The sequence below is a fragment of the Nycticebus coucang genome, chromosome 20 (genome assembly GCF_027406575.1).
Source record: "Nycticebus coucang isolate mNycCou1 chromosome 20, mNycCou1.pri, whole genome shotgun sequence".
Lineage (NCBI taxonomy): Eukaryota > Metazoa > Chordata > Mammalia > Primates > Lorisidae > Nycticebus > Nycticebus coucang.
In genome coordinates, this window is record NC_069799.1 from 47,895,087 (window position 1) to 47,916,053 (window position 20,967).

At 38.9% G+C, this 20,967-nt stretch overlaps 1 protein-coding gene and 1 non-coding gene across 3 annotated transcripts in view; both read right to left on the bottom strand.

Moving 5' to 3' along the window:
* Nucleotides 1-20,967, bottom strand: part of ANKRD26 (ankyrin repeat domain containing 26) — a 93,927-nt gene that overhangs the window by 67,794 nt on the left and 5,166 nt on the right. For both annotated transcript variants that reach the window (XM_053573138.1, XM_053573136.1), the window contains exons 4-7: nt 17,882-17,988; nt 12,308-12,378; nt 5,064-5,094; nt 1,042-1,114 (exon numbers count right to left, since the gene is read on the bottom strand). In XM_053573138.1, the coding sequence (XP_053429113.1) occupies nt 1,042-1,114; nt 5,064-5,094; nt 12,308-12,378; nt 17,882-17,988 (282 nt within the window). The remainder of the gene's footprint in view (nt 1-1,041; nt 1,115-5,063; nt 5,095-12,307; nt 12,379-17,881; nt 17,989-20,967) is intronic.
* LOC128573188 (U6 spliceosomal RNA) lies at nt 13,823-13,929 on the bottom strand. The gene has a single exon (XR_008376356.1). It is a non-coding gene; the product is annotated as a U6 spliceosomal RNA (small nuclear RNA).

Consider the following 20,967-nt stretch of genomic DNA (forward strand, 5'->3'; position numbering starts at 1 on the left):
AAGCTGTCACCCTGGGTAGAGTGCTGTGGCATCAGCATCACAGCTTACAGCAACCTCCAACTCCTCAGCTCAAGCGATTCTCCTGCCTCCACCTCCCAAGTAGCTGGGACTACGGTACCCGCCACAACGCCCGGCTATTTTCTGGTTGCAGCCATCATTGTTGTTTGGTGGGCCCAGGCTGGATTTGAACCCCCAGCTCAGGTGTATGTGGCCGGTGCCTTAGCTGCTTGAGCCACAGGCGCTGAGCCAATTCTCACAATTTGTAATATTTTAATCTATTTACAGAACCAAGAATAAAAACAGAGAAAATTCTCTCCTAAAAACATGATACCAAAAATAAAAGGTGTCCAAGAAAAAAGAACCTATTTTATGTACTGCACAGTTTTGGAGCGAAAAGCACCAGGAACATTACATGATTACTATAGTAAGTAATAAGATCCATTAAATATTTTTTTAGGCATAAATATTATAAAACTCATATCAGTATCACTTAAAAATCACAGTAAGAAAATTTACACAAGTAAACCTTGACCAAATTTCATTATTTCCTCTATGTTTATATATATGGTTTGTAAAAAGATTTATATAAAAATCTTTTCTTGGGTGGCGCCTGTGGCTCAAGGAGTAGGGTGCCAGTCCCATATGCCGGAGGTGGCAGATTCAAACCTAGTCCCGGCCAAAAACCAAAAAAAAAAAAAAAAAATTAAATTAAATTTAAAAAAAATGAAAATAAAAATTTTAAAAAAATAAATCTTTTCTTATCACTGTGCGTTTTCTAGCCCATCCATTTTTTTAGCCCCATCCCATCAAAGCATTTACCAATTTTTCATTATAGTCAAAGCAAAAAGTTAAAAGAAATCAACTAGTGAAAATTCAATAACATGGTTTCCTCCTACCTCCTTTTTATTACAAACATTAAAAAAACAGCACCATGATGGAATCTCTTGATAATAATGGGATTAAAAAGTAAATTTAAAAAGTAAATATTATACAAAACCATATTCAAAGTCAGAAAATTAATTCCACAAAAGACCAATATACCTTGGCATCAAAATCGAAGTCTTCGTCATCGGAGGTAGGCCATGAATCATCAATACCTGGTTTGTCAGAAACCCTTTAGCACAAAAACATACATCAAAAACGAGCAAGTTCATTTACTTAAAAAAAAAAAAATCTGCTGGTTCATATCCAGGTTATCCCTCCAAAACACAAAAACAAAACATAATCTGGTGAAAGGTCAGTTATCTATATATTGAATAATGAGTCTTGATAGAATTTGGGTTTTTGTCTTTTTGTGAGTCTGAGTCTCAAGCTGTCACCTTAGGTAGAATGCCGTGGAGTCACAGCTCACAGCAACCTCAAACTCTTGGGCTTAAGCTATTTTCTTGCCTGAGACTTCCAAGTAGCTAGGACTATAGGCACCCACCACAATGCCTGGTTAATTGTTTTTTTTGTTTGTTTGGTTTTTTTGCAGTTTTCATTGTTGTTTTACCTGGCCTGGGCTGGGTTCAAAACCAATGGTATATGTGGCCAGTGCTCTACCCACTGAGCTACAGGTGCTGCCAGAGAATTTGGCTTTTTTAAAAAAACTATTTTAGTTACCGATTTCTATTTCAATCACTCCCAACCTATGAAATATTCAATGAAGACTCACCCACAGTTCCATAACCAATAGTGACAGCCAAAATTCTGGCAAAACCTAAGAATTATTTGCCTTCACAAATTGTCCTGAAAGCTCAACTAATAATCCAATAAAAGGCTGGCATAACTTTTGTTACCTGAACTGGAACAAAACTGACAACCTAAAACAAGGAAGAAAGATAAAATGTCCTTTGTCCATTACCTATCTCTGGTTCAAAAACTAATTTGTGTCATTTGAATAGCAGTCTTGGTTTTTTAGTATGGAAACCATTTAAGAAGATCCCATTGCTTCCCTTTCCCCTGTAATGCTTAGGGGAAAGGGAACCTGTTTGAAAGCTAAATATACAAAAGTCAAAGAACAAATGTACAAATTGTTTTTAGGAATATTCTTCCCAGAAAGATTAAAACATTAAAAGTTATAAAATCCAATTTTCCCTATAAGTCCTATTTTACTCAGGTCTGTATAAATTAGCAAGTCCTTTAAAAACCTCCCTGGCTCTCAGATGATACCCAGGCAGAAAGACCATTAAAAACACAGAGTCCTGGGTAGTTGTATTTCTATTTTCCTAAATACTGTCTAAATAGTTTCCTTCCTATGGGCTCCCATTTCCAGATTTCTCTCTGCAGGACTCCACAGCAGTCTTCAATCTTATAAAAGCAAACATTCCTGAAAGGTTGGGTTCAAATGACTAAGAGTAGGAGCTCTCTTTTTCCCTGCTCCAGGAAAACAGGCTAAATAGAGTCTCAGTCACCCACCCTCAGCACAGGCACTTTACCAGCAACCCAACTGAAGTTGTCTGACTGATTTACCAACCAGTCCTACCCCTGCTCTACCCTGTATCAGTGAATTGGGAAAAGAGACAGACGTGAGAGGACACCTGCCCTGGTCCACAAACGTATGTAGTTCAGCACACTCTCTCCCCCTAATTCTCGAGGGGCTCTAAGCCACCCATCTCATCTATAAGTTAGAGTGCAAGTAGATGACACCACATTCCTATATTCTGATAGCTCAATTCTTTTAACATCTTTCAATAGAAACTTTCAAATTTGTCAGTTACTCCACTAAACAAACATAAAAGAATAACCTATTCACGACTCCCTTGAACCCCCTATTTTCATACTTCTAGATAACTCCCAACATATTATGTCCTTCGTTCCCATGATTTATCTTGATCAGATACCCCAATATTCTAATATCTTTTCTAAAGGCTTTGATCCTGTCCAACACAGTGTTGTTTCTCAACGAGCTTGGCCTTATCCAGCTAATTTTATTCTTGTTCTCCTCCAATGGGGTTGCTAGACCCAGTCCCCCATTCTGTTATTAAAACACTCTCTGGTAAGATGACACAAGAAGCGTACTAAGCTTTGAATTAAGGAACATGAGTTCAAATCTCACTTTCATCACTAACGTCACCATAAAGTTATAATGCTTTATTTAATCTCTATGAATCTCAGTTCCTCTATGTGAACAACCACTTGTCCAGGATGTTAAAGACAAGTTGAAGTACTAGAGGGTATTTTGATTAGTCCCTTAATATTCCTTAAAATCCTGAAATTCAGTGTGCTTTGATTCTGTTCATAGATAAATGGGGGATATTTACCTGGAAAAAATGAAAAAAATAAAGAAATATCAAGAAAAACAGAGAAGTAAAAAATCAAGAAAGGATTATAGAAAAGTCATGGGGGAAAAAAAGACTATAGAAAAAAAGAAAGAAAAAACTTCATTGAACTAAGCAGGGGTACTAGCCTAAAGACAAAACCAAACTAGGAAGTAAGTACAGAAATTAATTACAAATGTGTTGTAGTTGGATTACAAAGTTTGACATTTTTCCACCTGACGTTTGGAATCAGTTATGAGAGGTGTAGTTTGTCAGATTAGTTTCAGTGCACCATAGCATTTTATGTGGTTGTCTTTCTTTAGGCATTCTGATTTTCTTTACCAGCAAGTGAATTTAGGATTCCATGTGTCTCTTAATGGATCTTTTTTCTGGATTACCCTACTGTTCTTTAGAAGATAGTTTTAAGAAACATAAAAGCCATGTTCGTTATCTTAATATATTAGTGTACATAATAATAAAAAAGGCATGGCAGCACCCCTCCCTCAAAAACTGTCCTCCAACTCATATTACATTTTCTCAAATTGAATCATTTCAACCTATGATTTATTATTTTTTTGAACTTAAGAGTGTTTTAGTGATGATACAGGAAAGGGCTACTTATAAATTTGACTTATATTTGACTTGTGAGGGATTTAAAAAGTCTAAATATAAAACTTTACATTGAGAAAAACAATCTTCCCCTTCAATAAATTTCTAATGTAGCAAAAAAAGAAATGGTCTCATAATATACGCCATCTATAATTAACATATTAAGTTCTATATAAGGATATCCTGCATTTACAGTAAAACAATTCCTTTCTATGTCTATATCACGTGGTGCTTTGACCACAGCTAAGCATGATCTGGCCTAAAACCACTAATGGTTAAAAACAAACAAACAAAAAAATGCAGGCAGTGGCTCACACCTGTATACTGGTGGGAGGATTGCTTGAAGCCAGGAGTTTGAGACCAGCCTGAGCAATAACAAGACCCCTTCTCTACTAAAAACAGAAAAATAAGCTGGGCGTGGTAGCACCTGCCTATAGTCCAAGCCATTCCGGAGGCTGAAGCAGGAGGAACACTTGAGTCCAGAAATTTGAGGTGTGTGAACTATAGTGACACCACTGAACTCTCACAGGGAGGACAGAACAACACTTTGGCTCAGAAAAAAAAAAAAAAGTTACTGGTTATCACAGTAACTGTCAAATATACAAGGATGAACTCTTAGACTAACAAGGCTGTCTGACTTGATCTGATTGGGCCCTGAAACTTGGATCCCAGGACTGCAAGGTCTCTAACAATCTACGCTGAGAGCCAGAGAAAAGATTTGGGAGCCAGCAGGCTGATGGTCAAATCATGTCTCACGCTGTCACCCTAGGTAGAGTGCTCTAGTGTCATAGCTCACAGCAACTGCAAACGCTTTGCCTTAGACCCCCAGTAGCTGGGACTACAGGTGCCCCCCAAGACACCCCACTAATTTTTCTATTTTTTTTAGTAGAGACAGAGTCTCACTCTTGCTTGGGGTGGTCTCAAACCTATGAGCTCAAGCAACCTAACTCCTTGGCCTCCCAGAGTCCTAGGATTACAGGTGTGAGTCATCTCGCCAGGCTAGTAGTCGACCTCTCTGAACCACAATTGCCTAATGAATAAAAAGTAGGATATAATAGCAAAGATATTTTACAAAGCCGTTGTGATGACTATATAAGATGATAAATGTTAAGCATAAAATATGGTGTCCAGCCCAGAAAAAAAAATTCAACAAAGATTGGTTTCTCTGTATTCTCCTAGTTATCATAAAAGTTTTTAAAATCCGTAAAATCATACCTGCTTAAAGAATCTTCAGAACTTCCATCCACTATTAAAGAAAAAAATAATATATATTTTAAATTAATAGTAGAATACTAATACAGAATATTAAAAGCATAAGACTCTGAGGGTTTCTTATAGAGTATGCCTTGGGACCTTACCTGGAGGCTGTACTAGAGTTAACATTAATTATATTATTGGCAGGCAATTAATGCATGAAGAGTTCCTAATTCTCCTTTGTATTCATCAAATGCAATGAGTAGTAGGATTTATAAAAATTGAATACAAGTAAACTGCTGTGTGTAATAATCACAATTCTAACCAAACTCTATCAGAGTGACAGAAAATGATATCATTAAGAGAATTCGTATCACATGTGGACAGTGACAAAGAGCATTACTTCGAGACTAATGGACTAGGAGGAATTAGAGCAGAATATACAGTAGTCCCTCTTTAACCACTATGTATATATAAAAAATAAATCAAACGTGGTCTTTCCCTATGGTCTCAGAGGGAAACAACAGTCAACACAGAAGACTTCTGTGACCAAATGTGTATGGAGTCCCCGCATCCCACCCCTGCAATAAGCAAGCAATGGATTCTGCAGTGCGCACCAGCTGGGTGTCCTCTATTTCAATTACCACAGTTTCTATCTAGAGATGGCGTTAGATACCTCAGATTAAGGGTTCAGTCCCTAAGACTGCTCCCAACACCAGTTGCACGTCTGGGCCTCTAAAACTTCTGATTAAATGGCTGCAAGGCAGGGTTCCCAAGACGCCCTGTTTGGATTTCAGGTGTGAGTAATTAATCCAATCAATTTGTTACAGTAGCTAACAGAACTCGGGAGTACCCTTATTTATGTTTACTGGTTTATTATAAAGTATATGATACAAAGGATACAGATGAAAAGATGTAAAGAGCCAAGGTATGGAGGAAGGGTGCCACCCTTCAGGAAATGCTACCTATTCAGTTATCTGGAAGCTCTTCAAACCCACCACTCCTTTTGGTTTTTGTTTTTTTTTTTGTGGTTTTTGGCCGGGGCTGGGTTTGAACCCGCCACCTCCGGCATATGGGACCGGCACCCTACTCACTGAGCCACAAGCGCCGCCCTCCTTTTGGTTTTTTAATGAAAGCTTCATTACATAAGCATGTCTGATTAAATCACTGGCCACAGGTGACCAGTTTAAACTTTAACCCTTCTATCCTCTCAGAGCTGGAAGAGTGGGACTGGAAATCTGGATCATCTAATCTTGCCTTGGTCTTTCTGGTGACCAGCCTCCATTCTGATGGGTGGCATCCCCATTGCTACCTAGGAGATGCCACCCATCGGTCAATCCCTGGCATACAGAAAGACATGCTTTTGGAGACTGTAAGAATGTTTGGAATTGTATGCTAGAAAATGGAATTGAATACCAAATATATATTTCACCATATCACATCTGTGGTTTTGCTTTCTGCAGTTTCAGTAACCTATGGTCAACCAAAGTCCAAAAACATTAAAATAAGGCCTATAATCCTAGCACTCTGGCAGCCAAGGCGGGTGGATTGTTTAAGCTCAGGAGCTTGAGACAGCTTGAGCAATAGCAAGACCCCATCTCTAAAAATATGATGCAGGAGGCCACACGTGGTGGCTCATGCCTGTAATCCTAGCCCTCTGGAAGGCTGAGGAAGGTGGATTGTCTGAGCTCAAGAGTTCAAGACCAGCCTGAGCCACAGCAAGACCCCATCTCTAAAAATTAGCCGAGCATTGTGACAGATGCCCATAGTCCCAGCTACTTGGGAGACTGAGGTAAGAGAATCGCTTGAGCCCAAGAGTTTGAGATTGCTGTGAGCTATTGCGTGAGGCCAAGAGTTTGAGATTGCTGTGAGCTATGACACTATGGCACTCTACAGAGGGTGACAAAGTAAGACTCTATCTCAAAAAACATAAAAAATAAAAATACGATGCAGGGCATCATGGCAGGTACCTATGGTCCTAGCTACTCAGGAGGCTGAGGCAAGAGGACTGCTTAAGCCCAAGACTTTGAGGTTGCTGTGAGTTATGACACCATAGGACTCTACCAAGGGTGATAAAGTAACATTCCATCTCAAAAAAAAAAAAAAAAAAAAAGGACTCCGTGCCTGTAGCACAGTGGTTGCTAAACAACAATGACAACTGCAACAAAAAATAGCCGGGCATTGTGGCAGGTGCCTGTAGTCCCAGCTACTTTGGAGGCTGAGGCAAGAGAATCGCTTAAGCCCAAGAGTTTGAAGTGCTGTGACACCACTGCACTCTACCCAGGCGACAGCTTGAGATTCTGTTTAAAAAAAAAATTAAAATAGGCAATGGAAAATTTCAAAAATAAACCCTTTAACCATTTGTAAGTTTTAAACTACATCCCATTGTGAGTTGCATGATGAACTCTTGAGGCATCCTGCTCCAGCCTGCCTAGGATGTGAATCATCTCCTTGTCCAGTGTAGATGCTATCTCCACTACTAGATGACAGGGTCTGCGCCTCACATCCAGATATCCAACCATTAACATCCACTGCTGGATGACCCAGGAGCACCCAAAGCAGATTCTTCTCCTTCTAACATATGGTCAAAAGATCAAAAGTAGCCCAGCACTACATCACAATGCCTACATCATTCAGCTCACTTATCAACATAGGTATTGTATCATCTCATCGTTACAAGAAGGGTGAGTACAGTATAATATGATACTTTGCAAGACCATATTCATACAACTTTATGAGAGTGTATTATTATAATTGTTATTTCATTGGAAATTATTGTTGTTAATCTTTTACTATGCTCAATATGATGGAATTTAATTTATAAATTAAGCACAGTAAAAGATTAACAATTGTAACAATATACTCTCACAAGTTATGGGGGTAGTATATATTGGGCTAGTCTTAGGAACCTCTGACACAATTGCATTACATGAAAATTTTATTAAGTTAATGTGTTGTGTGTAACTTAAATATTCTGTGAAATAACCTTGTGATTATTACAAGGTTAATGCACAGAATACCTTTCCCTATCTGGCCTTGGAGATCCATGTATGTATATATGTATGTATTTAAGAGACAGGGATTCATGTCACCATGGCTGGAGTGCAGTGGCACAATCATAGTTCACCATAATACTCAATATATGTGATAACAAAAGATGAATACAAGGCACCTTTGACCTCTGAAATGACAAGAGGTGCTCACAGCAGTTATCATCAGCCTCCAGACACTTCTGATTGGGGTGAACTACTGCTTGAGCAATGTTGACCACAGTGTCCACTCCTACTACTGCACATGCTGTTTGAAGTATCTCCAGGCTAGCTGGTTTTCTACAGTGTGTATTGGAGGTTCTGTTGCATACTCATGCCTCCATTGTTGTACTTCCACAACGTTCTTGAATTTCAAATACCACTTCAAAATGGCCTTGTGCTTCCATCCTTTTCTTTGACTGTTCTGCCTGTTGCATGGTGACACTAGTGTTCGTTTGATTAATGCCATCTTTTGAAAGAAAGTCATACTACACATTGCTACCATAAGTTCAATTCAACTTTGAAAAGTAATACACACACACAAAAAAAAGAAAAGTAATACACAGATAACTCTCTTAAAATTTATATACATTTTTTGGCTCCCCTGGTAGAGTAAATTAAAGGTGTCTTCATAGAGCAGGCGTCCTCAAACTTTTTAAACAGGGGGCTAGTTCACTGTCCCTCAGACCGTTGGAGGGCAGGACTATAGTTTAAAAAAAAAAAAAAACTATGAACAAATTCCTATGCACACTGCACATATCTTATTTTGAAGTAAAAAAACAAAACAGGAACAAACACCGCCTCATGTGGCCCACGGGCTGCAGTTTGAGGACCCCTGTCATAAGAGTTTAGATTGTACAACGCTTTAGCTCTTGCCTCGGTTTTTCCATTTTGGTTATTGTGAAACATTTTTCTGATCTTATTATAACTTATTGAGCTCAGAGTTTGGGTATTGGAATATTTATTATGATAATCTTTTGGCTAATGGTAACAGAGTATCTTGTTTTAACAAAATTATCATTATCCTGACAATTATCCAGCAGAAGGAATAACACATTTTGTTCTCACAAAGTAAATATAATCCATTCAATTACAATTTGGGAGAATTAAGTCAATAAGACTGAGACTTTGTTGGTATAACAACATGTAACATGACCTGGTGCTTCTCAGTAAGGAACTGCTTTTCTGACTTCTGTACTCAGTAGGTACTGCTAAAAAATAATCTCCCGTTGGTACTGGTGCACAATGACCAGGCTTTACAGTTCTTACTGCCATTTGTTTATGGTGCCACAACTGTAGAGTTCCCAGATTGAAAGACAGTTAACATTAGTGACACAAATCACTATGTAATACAGTTGACCCTGGAACAACATGCACTAGAATAGCAGGGGTGTACTTATACACAGATTTTCTTCCATCTCTGCCACCTCAGAACAGTAATACTAATCCTTCCCCTTCCTCCTCCTCCTCAGTCTACTCAACCTGAAGACAAGGATGAAGCCCGCTATGATAATCCACTGACACTTAATGAAATAGTAAATATACTTTTTCTTCTTTTTTTAATATTCAGTGAGTATTTATTGAACATACTGTTTTATATATTCATCTTCTAGAGCAGCATTCTCCGGGTAGCGCCTGTGGCTCAGTGAGTAGGGCACCGGCCCCATATGCCGAGAGTGGCAGGTTCAAACCCAGCCCTGGCCAAACTGCAACAAAAAAAAAAAAAATAGCTGGGCATTGTGGCGGGCACCTGTAGTCCCAGCTGCTCGGGAGGCTGAGGCAAGAAAATCGCGTAAGCCCAAGAGTTAGAGGTTGCTGTGAGCCGTGTGACACCACGGCACTCTACCTGAGGGCGGTACAGTGAGACTCTGTCTCTACAAAAAATAAATAAATAAATAAATAAATAAATAAATAAATAAAAATAAAAAATAGAGCAACATTCTCCAACCATTTTGGCAGTAGGGACCAGTTTCTTGGAAGACAATTTTTCCATGGACAGGGGATTAGAAAGTTGATGTTCTCATAAGGAGCCTGCAACCTAGATTCCTTGTATAGGCAGTTTATGGTAGGGTTTGCGTTCCTGTGCAATGCTGTCCTTGATCTAATAGGAGGTGGAACTCAGGCAGTGATGTGAGTGATGGAGAGTGACTGTAAATACAGATGAAGTTTGGCTAACTCTTTGCTCACCTCCTGCTGTGTGGCCTGGTTCCTAATAGGCTGTGGACCAGTACCAGTCCACAGCCTGGGGGCTGGGGACAGCAGTTTTTTTTTTTTAGAGACAGAGTCTCACTTTGTCACCCTCGGTAGAGTGCCATGGCATCACAGCCTCACAGCAACCTCCAGCTCTTGGGCTTAGGCGATTCTCTCGCTTCAGCCTCCCAAGTAGGGGGACTACAGGTGCCCGCCACAACACCTGGCTATTTTTTCTTTGTTGCGGTTTGGCCAGGGTTGGGTTCAAACCTGCCACCTTCAGTATATGGGGCCAGCACCCTACTCGCTGAGCCACAGGCGCCGCCTGGGGGACAAGCAGTTTTAGAGGACTTATTATGTTCGAAGAAGGTAGGCAGTTTGTCATGGAGGTCATGTCTTTTGGAGGTCAACAGCTGAAGAAATCTGGCTGGAGATGGATATATTTGTTTCCCTAGTTACAAGGATATTGTTGGATCCTTAGCTTGAACTATTATACTTGGCCTCTAAAACATTTGTTAGCATGCTTGGTGCTCTACAGGCTAAAGCAAATGCTAGTCCTTTGACTTACCATAAAGAAATATCTGTTTTTGTTTTAATTTCAGGTTAATGTGAGGGTACAAACAACCAAGTCATAATATTTGAATGTGCTATGTAGGGTCCCCCTTGTAGTTATGTCCCACACCCAAAAGGTGTGCCGTACCCCTTACCATGTGCCCATTAAGTGGGAGCCCACCAAACTCCCCTCTCCCTAATTCCCCTCCTCGCAGCTTGAATTGAACTGAGTTTTTCTCCTAGGTGAGAAAACCCCTGTGATGTTCCAGAATCAACTTTAATTAAAGTTCTCCCAAATGCAATGCATTTATTATAAAATTTAAACAGATCAATTTTTTTTTTTTGAGACACAGTCTCACTTTGTCGCCCTCGGTAGAATGCCATCCTGTCACAGCTCACAGCAACCTCCAACTCTTGGGCTTAAGCAATTCTCTTGCCTTAGCCTCCCAAGTAGCTGGGACTACAGGCACCCACCATAACACCTGGCTTTTTTTTTTTTTGGTTGCAGTTGTCATTGCTGTTTTAGCTGGCTGGGGCCAGGTTTGAACCCACCAACCTCAGTATATGAGGCTGGCACCCTCCCCACCGAGCCACAGGCACTGCCCAACAGATCAATTTTTATAAGTCCAATTAGTTATAATGAGACTATTAAAGAAATCAACATACTAAATCATTCTTTTTCCTATGTATACAAAAATGTCTTACAGGATTTTAGAGACCAAAATTATTTTTTCCCAGATATATTGTTTGAGATTATAAATTGCCTACAACTCATTTCTTAAATGATTCCAAATTCTAGAGCACTAAGGAAGAAATTAAGAAACAATATCTATTTACATATTGATTTTTTTTTTTTTTTTTTTTGAGAAAGAGTCTCCCACTATCACCCCAGCTACAGAGCAGTGGCATCATCACAGCTCACTGCAACATCAAACTCCTGGGCTCAACTGATTCTCCTGCCTCAGCATCCTGTGTAGTTGGTATTATAGGTGTGTACTACCACACCAGATAATTTATTTCTATTTTTTGGTGGAGACAGGGTCTCACTCTTGCTCTGGCTGGTCTTGAACTCCGAACCTCTAGTGGTTCTCCTGCCTTAGTCTCCGAGAGTGCTAGGATTACAGACATAAGCCATCACACTCAGCCCTACACAATGATTTTTTTGTTTGTTTGAGACAAGATTCTCAAGCTATTGCCCTGGGTAGAGTTGCTGTCATAGCCCACAGCAACCTCTAACTCTTAGGCTCAAGCGATCCTCTTGCCTCAGTTTTTCTATTTTTAGTAGAGACAGAGTCTCACTTTTTGCTCCCACTGGTCTCAAACCCATGAGCTCAAGCTATCAGCCTCGGCCTCCCAGAGTGCTAGGATTACAGACATGAGCCACTGTGCCCAGCCACACAATGATTTTTTTAACTGCTCTTTAGTAATTAAAAAAAAATTCCTTACTTTTCTTTTTTTATTTAGGGCAAGAGTAATTCACTATCAAAGGCTTACCTGAATTGCTATTTTGAGAAGGATTTTCGGGTATCTTTTCTTCTTTATATTCAGAAATTAGTTGGCGACTGCTATGAAAAAATATGTAATAAATAAAATTAACACTTTACTACTGATATTAAAAACATTTATCAAATCTATTAAATTCTTAAAGTATTTCAGACAATATCAGAGCTAATATAAAAACCTCAATTATCTCTAACACTTCAAATATTTAAGCTCTACAGACTTCTTGCTAAACTTCTTTTTAAAATGAAAAAAGGGGCTCAGTGCCTGTAGCTCAAGCGGCTAAGGCGCCAGCCACATACACTAGAGTTGGCAGGTTCGAATCCAGCCCGGGCCTGCCAAACAACGATGACAACTGCAACCAAAAAAAAATAGCTTGGCATTGTGGCAGGGGCCGATAGTCCCAGCTACTTGGGAGGCTGAGGCAAGAGAATCGCTTAAGCCCAGGAGTTAGAGGTTACCGTGAGCTATGGGTACAGCACTGTACCCAGGGCGATAGCTTGAGGCTCTGTCTCAAAAATAAATAAATAAACAAATAATAAATAAATAAATAAAATGAAAGAAGGTAAGGAGGGCTGCAGGGATCATGAATTGAGGACAGTATAGCTCAGTAAATTAACTAAAGTTAGCTTGATATAATATAAAGTGTCCTGAACTCAGAATAAGTTCCAGCTCTGTAGCCAACAGAAATTTGTTCTTGAACAAGTTGCTTCTCTTAGGCTCAATGCCTTCTTAAAGAAAATAAAGATTTTCCTGCCTTATTTCACTGGCCTGCTATGATGATTTAACAAAGTAACATTTTAAAAAAGCTCAGAGAAATAGTGAGGCAATGAAATAACCTGTTCTTGAATTTTACTGCTGAAAATATTTTGGAATCCCAAACAAGACCCAGCATGTGTTTTTTTTACAGGTTCTAATACTCAGTTTTCAGAAAATGTTATTAAGTCCTAATTTTACCTATTAGTTATTCTTTTCTTTGCACCTTGTAATTCTGGGCATTTCAGCTATTTTATAATTTGCAACAAAATTTATTTATAAACATATTACTTCATTAAACTAGGTAACTTTAAACTAGATAATTGTCCCCTACTAGTAAGCTACTCAATCACACCAAAGCAGAAAACTAATACATGTCAATACCTGGCTTGGACTACTACTATTCCTTCTCCAGCTACTCAAATTCTGACTGAGATCTTTGTTAGAACTATGCTTAATTTCCATATTTATCTCCAACTGATGTGGAAGACAAAACACCATTCTAATTTTTTTAAGTTCTACACAAGAGATGTAAATGGCATTTTCTCATTTCCAAGATACATACTAACAATATATTTGCATGCAATATCCCATGTGTTATTCAGCTGTTTTCATTTCAAAGATCACCTTATACGAATATTTTCATAGTAAAAAAAATCATAATTTCAATATTGAGTGTACTTGTTTAACTCTGGCTCACAATGTTTCCTTGGAACCAGTGAGTAAACAGTCAAATGACACTCAAGCACTGTACAAAGTATGGAATGCTTCACAAGTTTACACGTCATCCTTGTCTGGAGACCATGCTAACCTTCCCTGTATTGTTCCAATTTTAGTATATGTGCTGCCAGAGCAAGCACAAAGCCCTGCATTTATACAAGGATACTGACTAACTCATGGCTTAGCTCTGTTAAATCCAACTAACCTACTTTAGATTCAGAGAATCCTGTTGAATGGCTTCCTGGTGAGGTAGAATTTGAAAATATTTCAAAACTTTTGGGGTATAGATGCAAGTAGCTTGGGAAATTTTCATTACTAAGAACACAGATCACTGGAGGGGGACAAACCTAACTTGCTGTCTACTACTCTAAGGAAGAACAATATGGGACCTGCCACTACAAAGGAAAGGGGTTACATAGGATATAAAGAGACTCTGCTACAGATCTGGTAGCAAGGAAGAAACATCACCACTTTTTGCAACATTATTTGAACCTCTCTGTTTAAAAGAATCATGACTAGGCCAGGCATGGTGGCTCATGCCTGTAATCCTAGCACTCTGTGAGGCCAAAGCCAGCGTACTGCCTGAGCTCAGGAGTTGGAGACCAGCCTGAGCATGGGCAAGTCCCCATCTCTAAAAATAGCTCAGTGTAGTGGTGGCACCTGTAGTCTCAGCTACTTGGGAGACTGAGGCAAGAGGATCTCTTAAGCCTAAAAGTTTGAGGTTGCCCAAGAATGACACCACTATACTTTACCGAGGGCAACGAAGTGACAATCTATCTCCAAAAAAAGAATCATGACTAATATTTACTAGAGAAAAGACAAAAAGGGCCTCAAAAAATAATTTCCCTTGCAGGTCTAGGTTAAGTCTAAGTTGAGATGTGGCTCCACGTGAGGTTTTCAGTCACTCTGCTCACTATGTGTGTGGCTAAAGTGAGGAGGCCCAGCTGCCAGAACAAGGCGCTGGTGCAGTGACTGAGCATATAAGCATCACATGTATGTGCACTAAAAAAAGTAACTCTAAACTCGAAGACTGAGGGGTCTAAATCAGTAAGGACATCATGATAGCAAAGGTCTATCGTTACCACACTGCAGGACCACTTTCAATAGTAGTAATGCAGCAATACAATCAACAGAAACAACAGAATGATTAGAATGTCTTTTTTCCTCCTTCTTGACTTGTTAAAGAGGACTGTCTTCCTGGGACTTTAAGGAATCCCTTAGGTTCTTGAAAAATTCAAGGAAATGGATATGCAAGACAGCCCTCAGGAGCTAATACAAGATTTTCTACTAAGGTGGACATTTCAAGACCCAAATAACTAATTAGAAAAATCAAAGATTTGACACTATTTTCATCAAGAGGTTATACTTAGAATAAAATGAACAATGTTGAGATCCCTAAGAATAAAAGTTTTAAAAGTCCTGAGTTAAAGAATCCTATATCCATTGCTACTTTTAACAAGTCCAGCCTTTTGCTGGATTTCTGCCTGATAAAGTAGACTCATTCACTGCCACTCCAAAACTACCTGTACCAAACTATGAAATCTCCAATGATGTGTCAAATGATATAGGTATAATTATTTTAAACCTCAATTTATTGTTAACTAGCCTTTAATGTAGACACTTAGGTATTAAAACTACCAGCAACAACAAATTCTTTAGTAGCCCATCCACAGACATCTTTTTTCCTTTTTATTTATTTATTTATTTTTATTATTAAATCATAGCTGTGTACATTAATATGATCCACAGACATCTTAAGAAAAGACATCAACACATAGTACTTTGCTGAAGAAGAAACCTAACTACATTTGATAATTCATAACATACAGCAAGCATAAAGCACTGCTCTATAGTAACTGAAGAGAGATAACTTCACCCTTAAGTTACTTTAATAAAATTAAACAGCTAATTTGATATTCTTTACCAATTTAACATCTTGCTTGTGTGACCACTTACATGTATTAACAACCTAGGTGACCTTAGGTGCTCAAGTGTTTATCTTTGTCAATTACTGCAAAGATTAAAAGGAAGAGACAAAAAAGAACACTCCTGTTCCACTGGGTTTTACCCAGTAGAAGTTGATGGGCAAGAAACTATGCAGAGGTCACTTATCTAAAAGTAGGCAAAGATTCAAGTAAAGAATGATGCATTTCTTCCTTTGTCTGATATCTGTACTGAAATTCAAAGTTAGCTAGAGGTCAGATTAGAAGCCTACCTTTAGACTTTAAACAGTAACATTAATAATAATGGTAATAACAATATAACAATAATTCTCACACTTTCAGTTAATGTTGATAAACATGTGCCAGGCACTGAATTAATGCTATGTATTTAATCTTACACACAATGACCCTTAAAGGATATTATTACTATCCTTATTATATCAGAAAACGTATTTAGTGATGAGTAATGTTCCCAAGATCAGACAGTTAGCAGAAGAGAAAATTAGGAATTCTACCCAGTCTTTTAGAATTTGTTGTGTTTTTTTAGACAGTCGCACTACATCGCCCTCGGTAGAGTGCTTGCGTCACAGCTCACAGCAACCTCAACTCTTAGGCTTAAACAGTTCTCTTCCCTCAGCCTCCCAAGTAGCTGGGACTACAAGCACCTGCCACAACGCCCAGCTATTTTTTGTTGCAGTTGTCATTGTTGTTTAGCTGGCCCTGGCTGGGTTTGAACCCACCAACCCCAATGTATGTGGCTAGCACCATAACCACTGTCCTATGGACACTGAGCCCAATCTTTTAGAATTTAAAAGCTATGCCTCTACTCTTTATCACCCTCATGTGTCTTGTCTTCAATAAAGGAAAAGTTTACCCAATTAAAGTTTATCCAATTAAGTCATTTAGAACACAAATATTCTTCAAAGAAAGCAACTTAAAGGGCGGCGCCTGTGGCTCAGTGAGTAGGGCACCGGCCCCATATGCCGAGGGTGGCGGGTTCAAACCCAGCCCCGGTCAAACTACAACAACAACAACAAAAAAAAAATAGCCGGGAGTTGTGGCGGGTGCCTGTAGTCCCAGCTGCTCGGGAGGCTGAGGCAAGAGAATCATGTAAGCCCAAGAGCTGGAGGTTGCTGTGAGCCGTGTGACGCCACGACACTCTACCGAGGGCGGTACAGTGAGACTCTCTCTACAAAAAAAAAAAAAAAAAAGAAAGCAACTTAAAAAGTCATCCAAAAGACAGAATGATTTTCAACTCCTATTTATGTTTAATATTACATTTTTAAAGAAAAACTATACAAGAAGCATAGGTTAGAAAAATACTAAAAAAGAGTTTTAATAGCCGGGCGTTGTGGCGGGCGCCTGTATTCCCAGCTACTCAGGAGGCTGAGGCAAGAGAATCGCTTAAGCCCAGGAGTTGGAGGTTGCTGTGAGCTGTGTGAGGCCACGGCACTCTACCGAGGGCCATAAAGTGAGACTCTGTCTCTACAAAAAAAAAAAAAAAAAGAGTTTAGAAGCTCAATATTGAGTCATAAAGTAAACTAAAAGTTAAAGTCCATACTTTATAAAACTAAAAAAGCTAATATGAAACTTTTAGCTAATATAAGATCATGTGACCAAAAAATCAATTACAAATAACCATCAGTCAATATTAAAAAAGAAGATGAATCCTGCTATACACTGTCATGTCGCCCATTCCAAGTAACTGCTTTTCTACCTAACTGATGATTTGTGTTAATATTTTTCACTATATCCTAATATTTAAGAGTTAATCTTATTAATCTGATATTTCTTTTTTTTTTTTTGTAGAGACAGAGTCTCACTTTACTGCCCTCGGTAGAGTGCCGTGGCGTCACACGGCTCACAGCAACCTCCAGCTCTTGGGCTTACATGATTCTCTTGCCTCAGCCTCCCGAGCAGCTGGGACTACAGGCGCCTGCCACAACGCCCGGCTATTTTTTTTTGTTGTTGTTGTTGTTGCAGTTCGGCCGGGGCTGGGTTTGAACCCACCACCGTCGGTATATGGGGCCGGCGCCCTACTCACTGAGCCACAGGCGCCGCCCTAATCTGATATTTCTGACTTGAATGACTATTATCCCTCTAGAGCAAAAATCAGGCTTAAAAAACAAATGGAAACTAACTACTGTACCTTTTCAATTTATCAATTTCATTTACATGTCCTTTGTTCTGTAATAAAAATTCCACCATTTTCTGTTTTTTTCCATTTACAGCAAGCAAAACTGGTGTGAGTTCAGCCTGTAAAGAATGAAAACAATTTATAATTCACAAAATTAAATATTTCTCAACTGCACTGAAAAAATTTCTATGTTTATAAGAGGTTATACAAATAAGTTCATGAGTCAATCCTAGAAAAAGTGCTACATACCTCATTGCTGAATATCACGATGATCACCTTCAAGATACTCTCCTTGAGAAGCAATGAACCAATGTTAGTGCCTAGTAAACCCTTCAAAGCAATTTCGGAACTCTTTTTCTGGAATGGCCATCAGAGCTATTACCATCTGAGGTCCAACAATTAAGTTCACAAACTCATCCTAGAAAAAGTGCTACTTACCTCATTAGTGAATATCACTACAGTGACGTTTGAAGTGCTCCCCATGGCCATCTGGTAACCACAGTGATATTCAGCAATGAGGTATATAGTACTTTTTTTAGTATCAGTTCACGAACTTAAATGTCCAACCTTGTAAGAGCCTATGAACAAATAAGTAGGAAATACATAATACAGGAAAAAAGCAGTCCTTTCCTTTGCACCCCTCTGTGCTTTCCCATACACTGCTCCTTCCCTTGGTAACACATCTCCTCTGTCTCACAACATTAACTCTTGTCATCTCCAAAATTCACTTCAAGTTCCAAGACTCTGCTTCTAACACAGCATTTATCATGACATAATATGATTTTATTGTTTCCCATCTCAACCAGGTGCTTCTTAAGGTCAGGGAGCCGTATCTTTTCTTTCTTTTTTTTTTTTTAGAGACAGAGTCTTTCTTTGTCACCCTCATTTGTCTCATTTAATTCAGAGTTAATTAAATCGCTGCATTTAATCGCTTGAGCCCAGTAGTTGGAAGTTGCTGTGAGCTGTGATGCCATAGCACTCTACCCAGGGTGACAGCTTGAGGCTCTGTCTCAAAAAAAAGAAAGAAAAATAAAATGACTCATCAGTAATACTTCTAATACTGAACTGTATAGATTATTTTAGCATAATGAGAGCCATTACATCACTTATATTTCTAAGAGAAAAATGCTAAGGTGAAAGAGACAATGTTAAAAAAAAAAAGAAAGAAAGAGACAATGTTGTCTGCAATATGCATAACCTATGCAAATATAAACATGAGTAACCTAATAAAGCTCAATGTCTGTAACACATTCTAATGGGAAGATGATGTATACATATAAAGAAAGAGTTTTTTAAAAACCAACTTCTAGGCCTGGTGTGGTGCCTCACCCTGTAATCCTAGTACTCTGGGTGGCTAAGGTGGGAGGATCCCTTGAGGTCAGGAGTTTGATACCAGCCTGAGCAAAAGTGAGACCCTGTCTCTACTAAAAAATAGAAAACTTAGCTGAGCATTGTGGCAGCTGCCTGTAGTCCCAGCTTGGGCTGAGGCAGAAGGATCACTTGAACTCAGGAGTTTTAGGTTGCTATGAGCTAGGCTGACTCCATAGCACTCTAGCCTGGGCAAAAGAGTGAGACTCTGCCCACCCCCACTCCTGCCTCCCCCCTTCAAAAAAAAACCCAACTTCTAAATTTTAAAATTCAACTCCATTACTAGGAATTAATATAAAACATAGAGTATACATCATGAACAAATATAAGCTATCTTGAAAACCTTGAAATTCTTTTCAATACATACTTTAAAATAGGAAATGCTGACAGGGTCAGACACTATTCACTGAAAGACTACCTATATGCAAATTTCTAAAGATCCTCTGAATGGAGTCAATGATTGATGTTTAAAAGGTGTTTTCTAAACTGACAGATATTGCCAGTAATATTCCTTTTAACTTCCCAACCACAAAGGTGGAGAAAGACAGATAGTCAGGCTAATATTGTTGAAAAGGAGATACTTGAAGGAAGTAGCACATATTAAACTCTAACTTTTTAAAAGATTTATTATGAGGGCTGGGCGCAGCGGCTCACGCCTGTAATCCTAGCACTCTGCCTCTGGAGTTTCAGACCAGCCTGAGCAAGAGCAAGACCCCGTCTCTAAAAATAGCAGAGTGTTCTGGTGGGCACCTGTAGTCCCAGCTACTCTGAGAGGCTGAGGCAAAAGGATCAGATTGCTTGAGCCCAGAAGTTTGAGGTTGCGTGAGCTATGAGACCATGGCATTTTACCAAGGGTGACAAAGTGAGACTCTGTCTCAAAAAAAATAAATAAAGATTTGTTATGATTTTAAGATACGGGAATGCATATATTACATTTATCTTCTCAGTAGTACTTAACCAGCAATGCATCAGAATCTCAAAAAAAAATTTGTTGTTGGTATTAAAGACTAGGTCTCATTATGTTGTAAGCCTAGAGTCGAACTCCTGGGCTCAGTCAATCCTCCCAATTCAGCTTTCTGAGTAGCTGGGAGTATAAGTACATGCCACTATACCCAGCTTTGAGGAAAGATGAATATTTTTAAATATACTTGTCTAGGCCCTTATTAGACACATTAAATCAAAATCTTCAGGGGAGCATTTAGATTTGTAAATGTTTTTATTGCTGTTAATTTCCCCAGGTCACTGTGATGTACAATTCTATTTGACTAGTGTGGTAGACAATCACTTCAGTTTCGTATCTCAGTAAATGGCCAAACCCCTTTATCATTTGTGATTTAGCCAAAAAGAAGAAAAAGTAAGAAATGGAGTCATTTATTAAAAGCTCCACTTAATTTTCTAGGGAAGGGGGGGAGAATGGGGACTACTAAACTCAAACATCAGCTTTATTTTGGTATTTACAAGTTCCTTATCTCCCACATTCCCATCAAGACATTTGATATTTGACATAAGGGTCTAAACTCTGCTATTTCTGCCAGAATAGGATAACAAGTCAGTTAATTATTTGTTCTTCCCTCTTATTTCTCAATTTCATTACCACCTACTCACTGCCAATCTGGTTTGTTCAGACTTCTCCTAAAAGTGATCCCTAGGCAAGATCACCACTAAATCGCTCTTTCCCAAACTGAGAATGATTATCCCCAAAACTGAAGAGAAACTTGTCTAATTATATA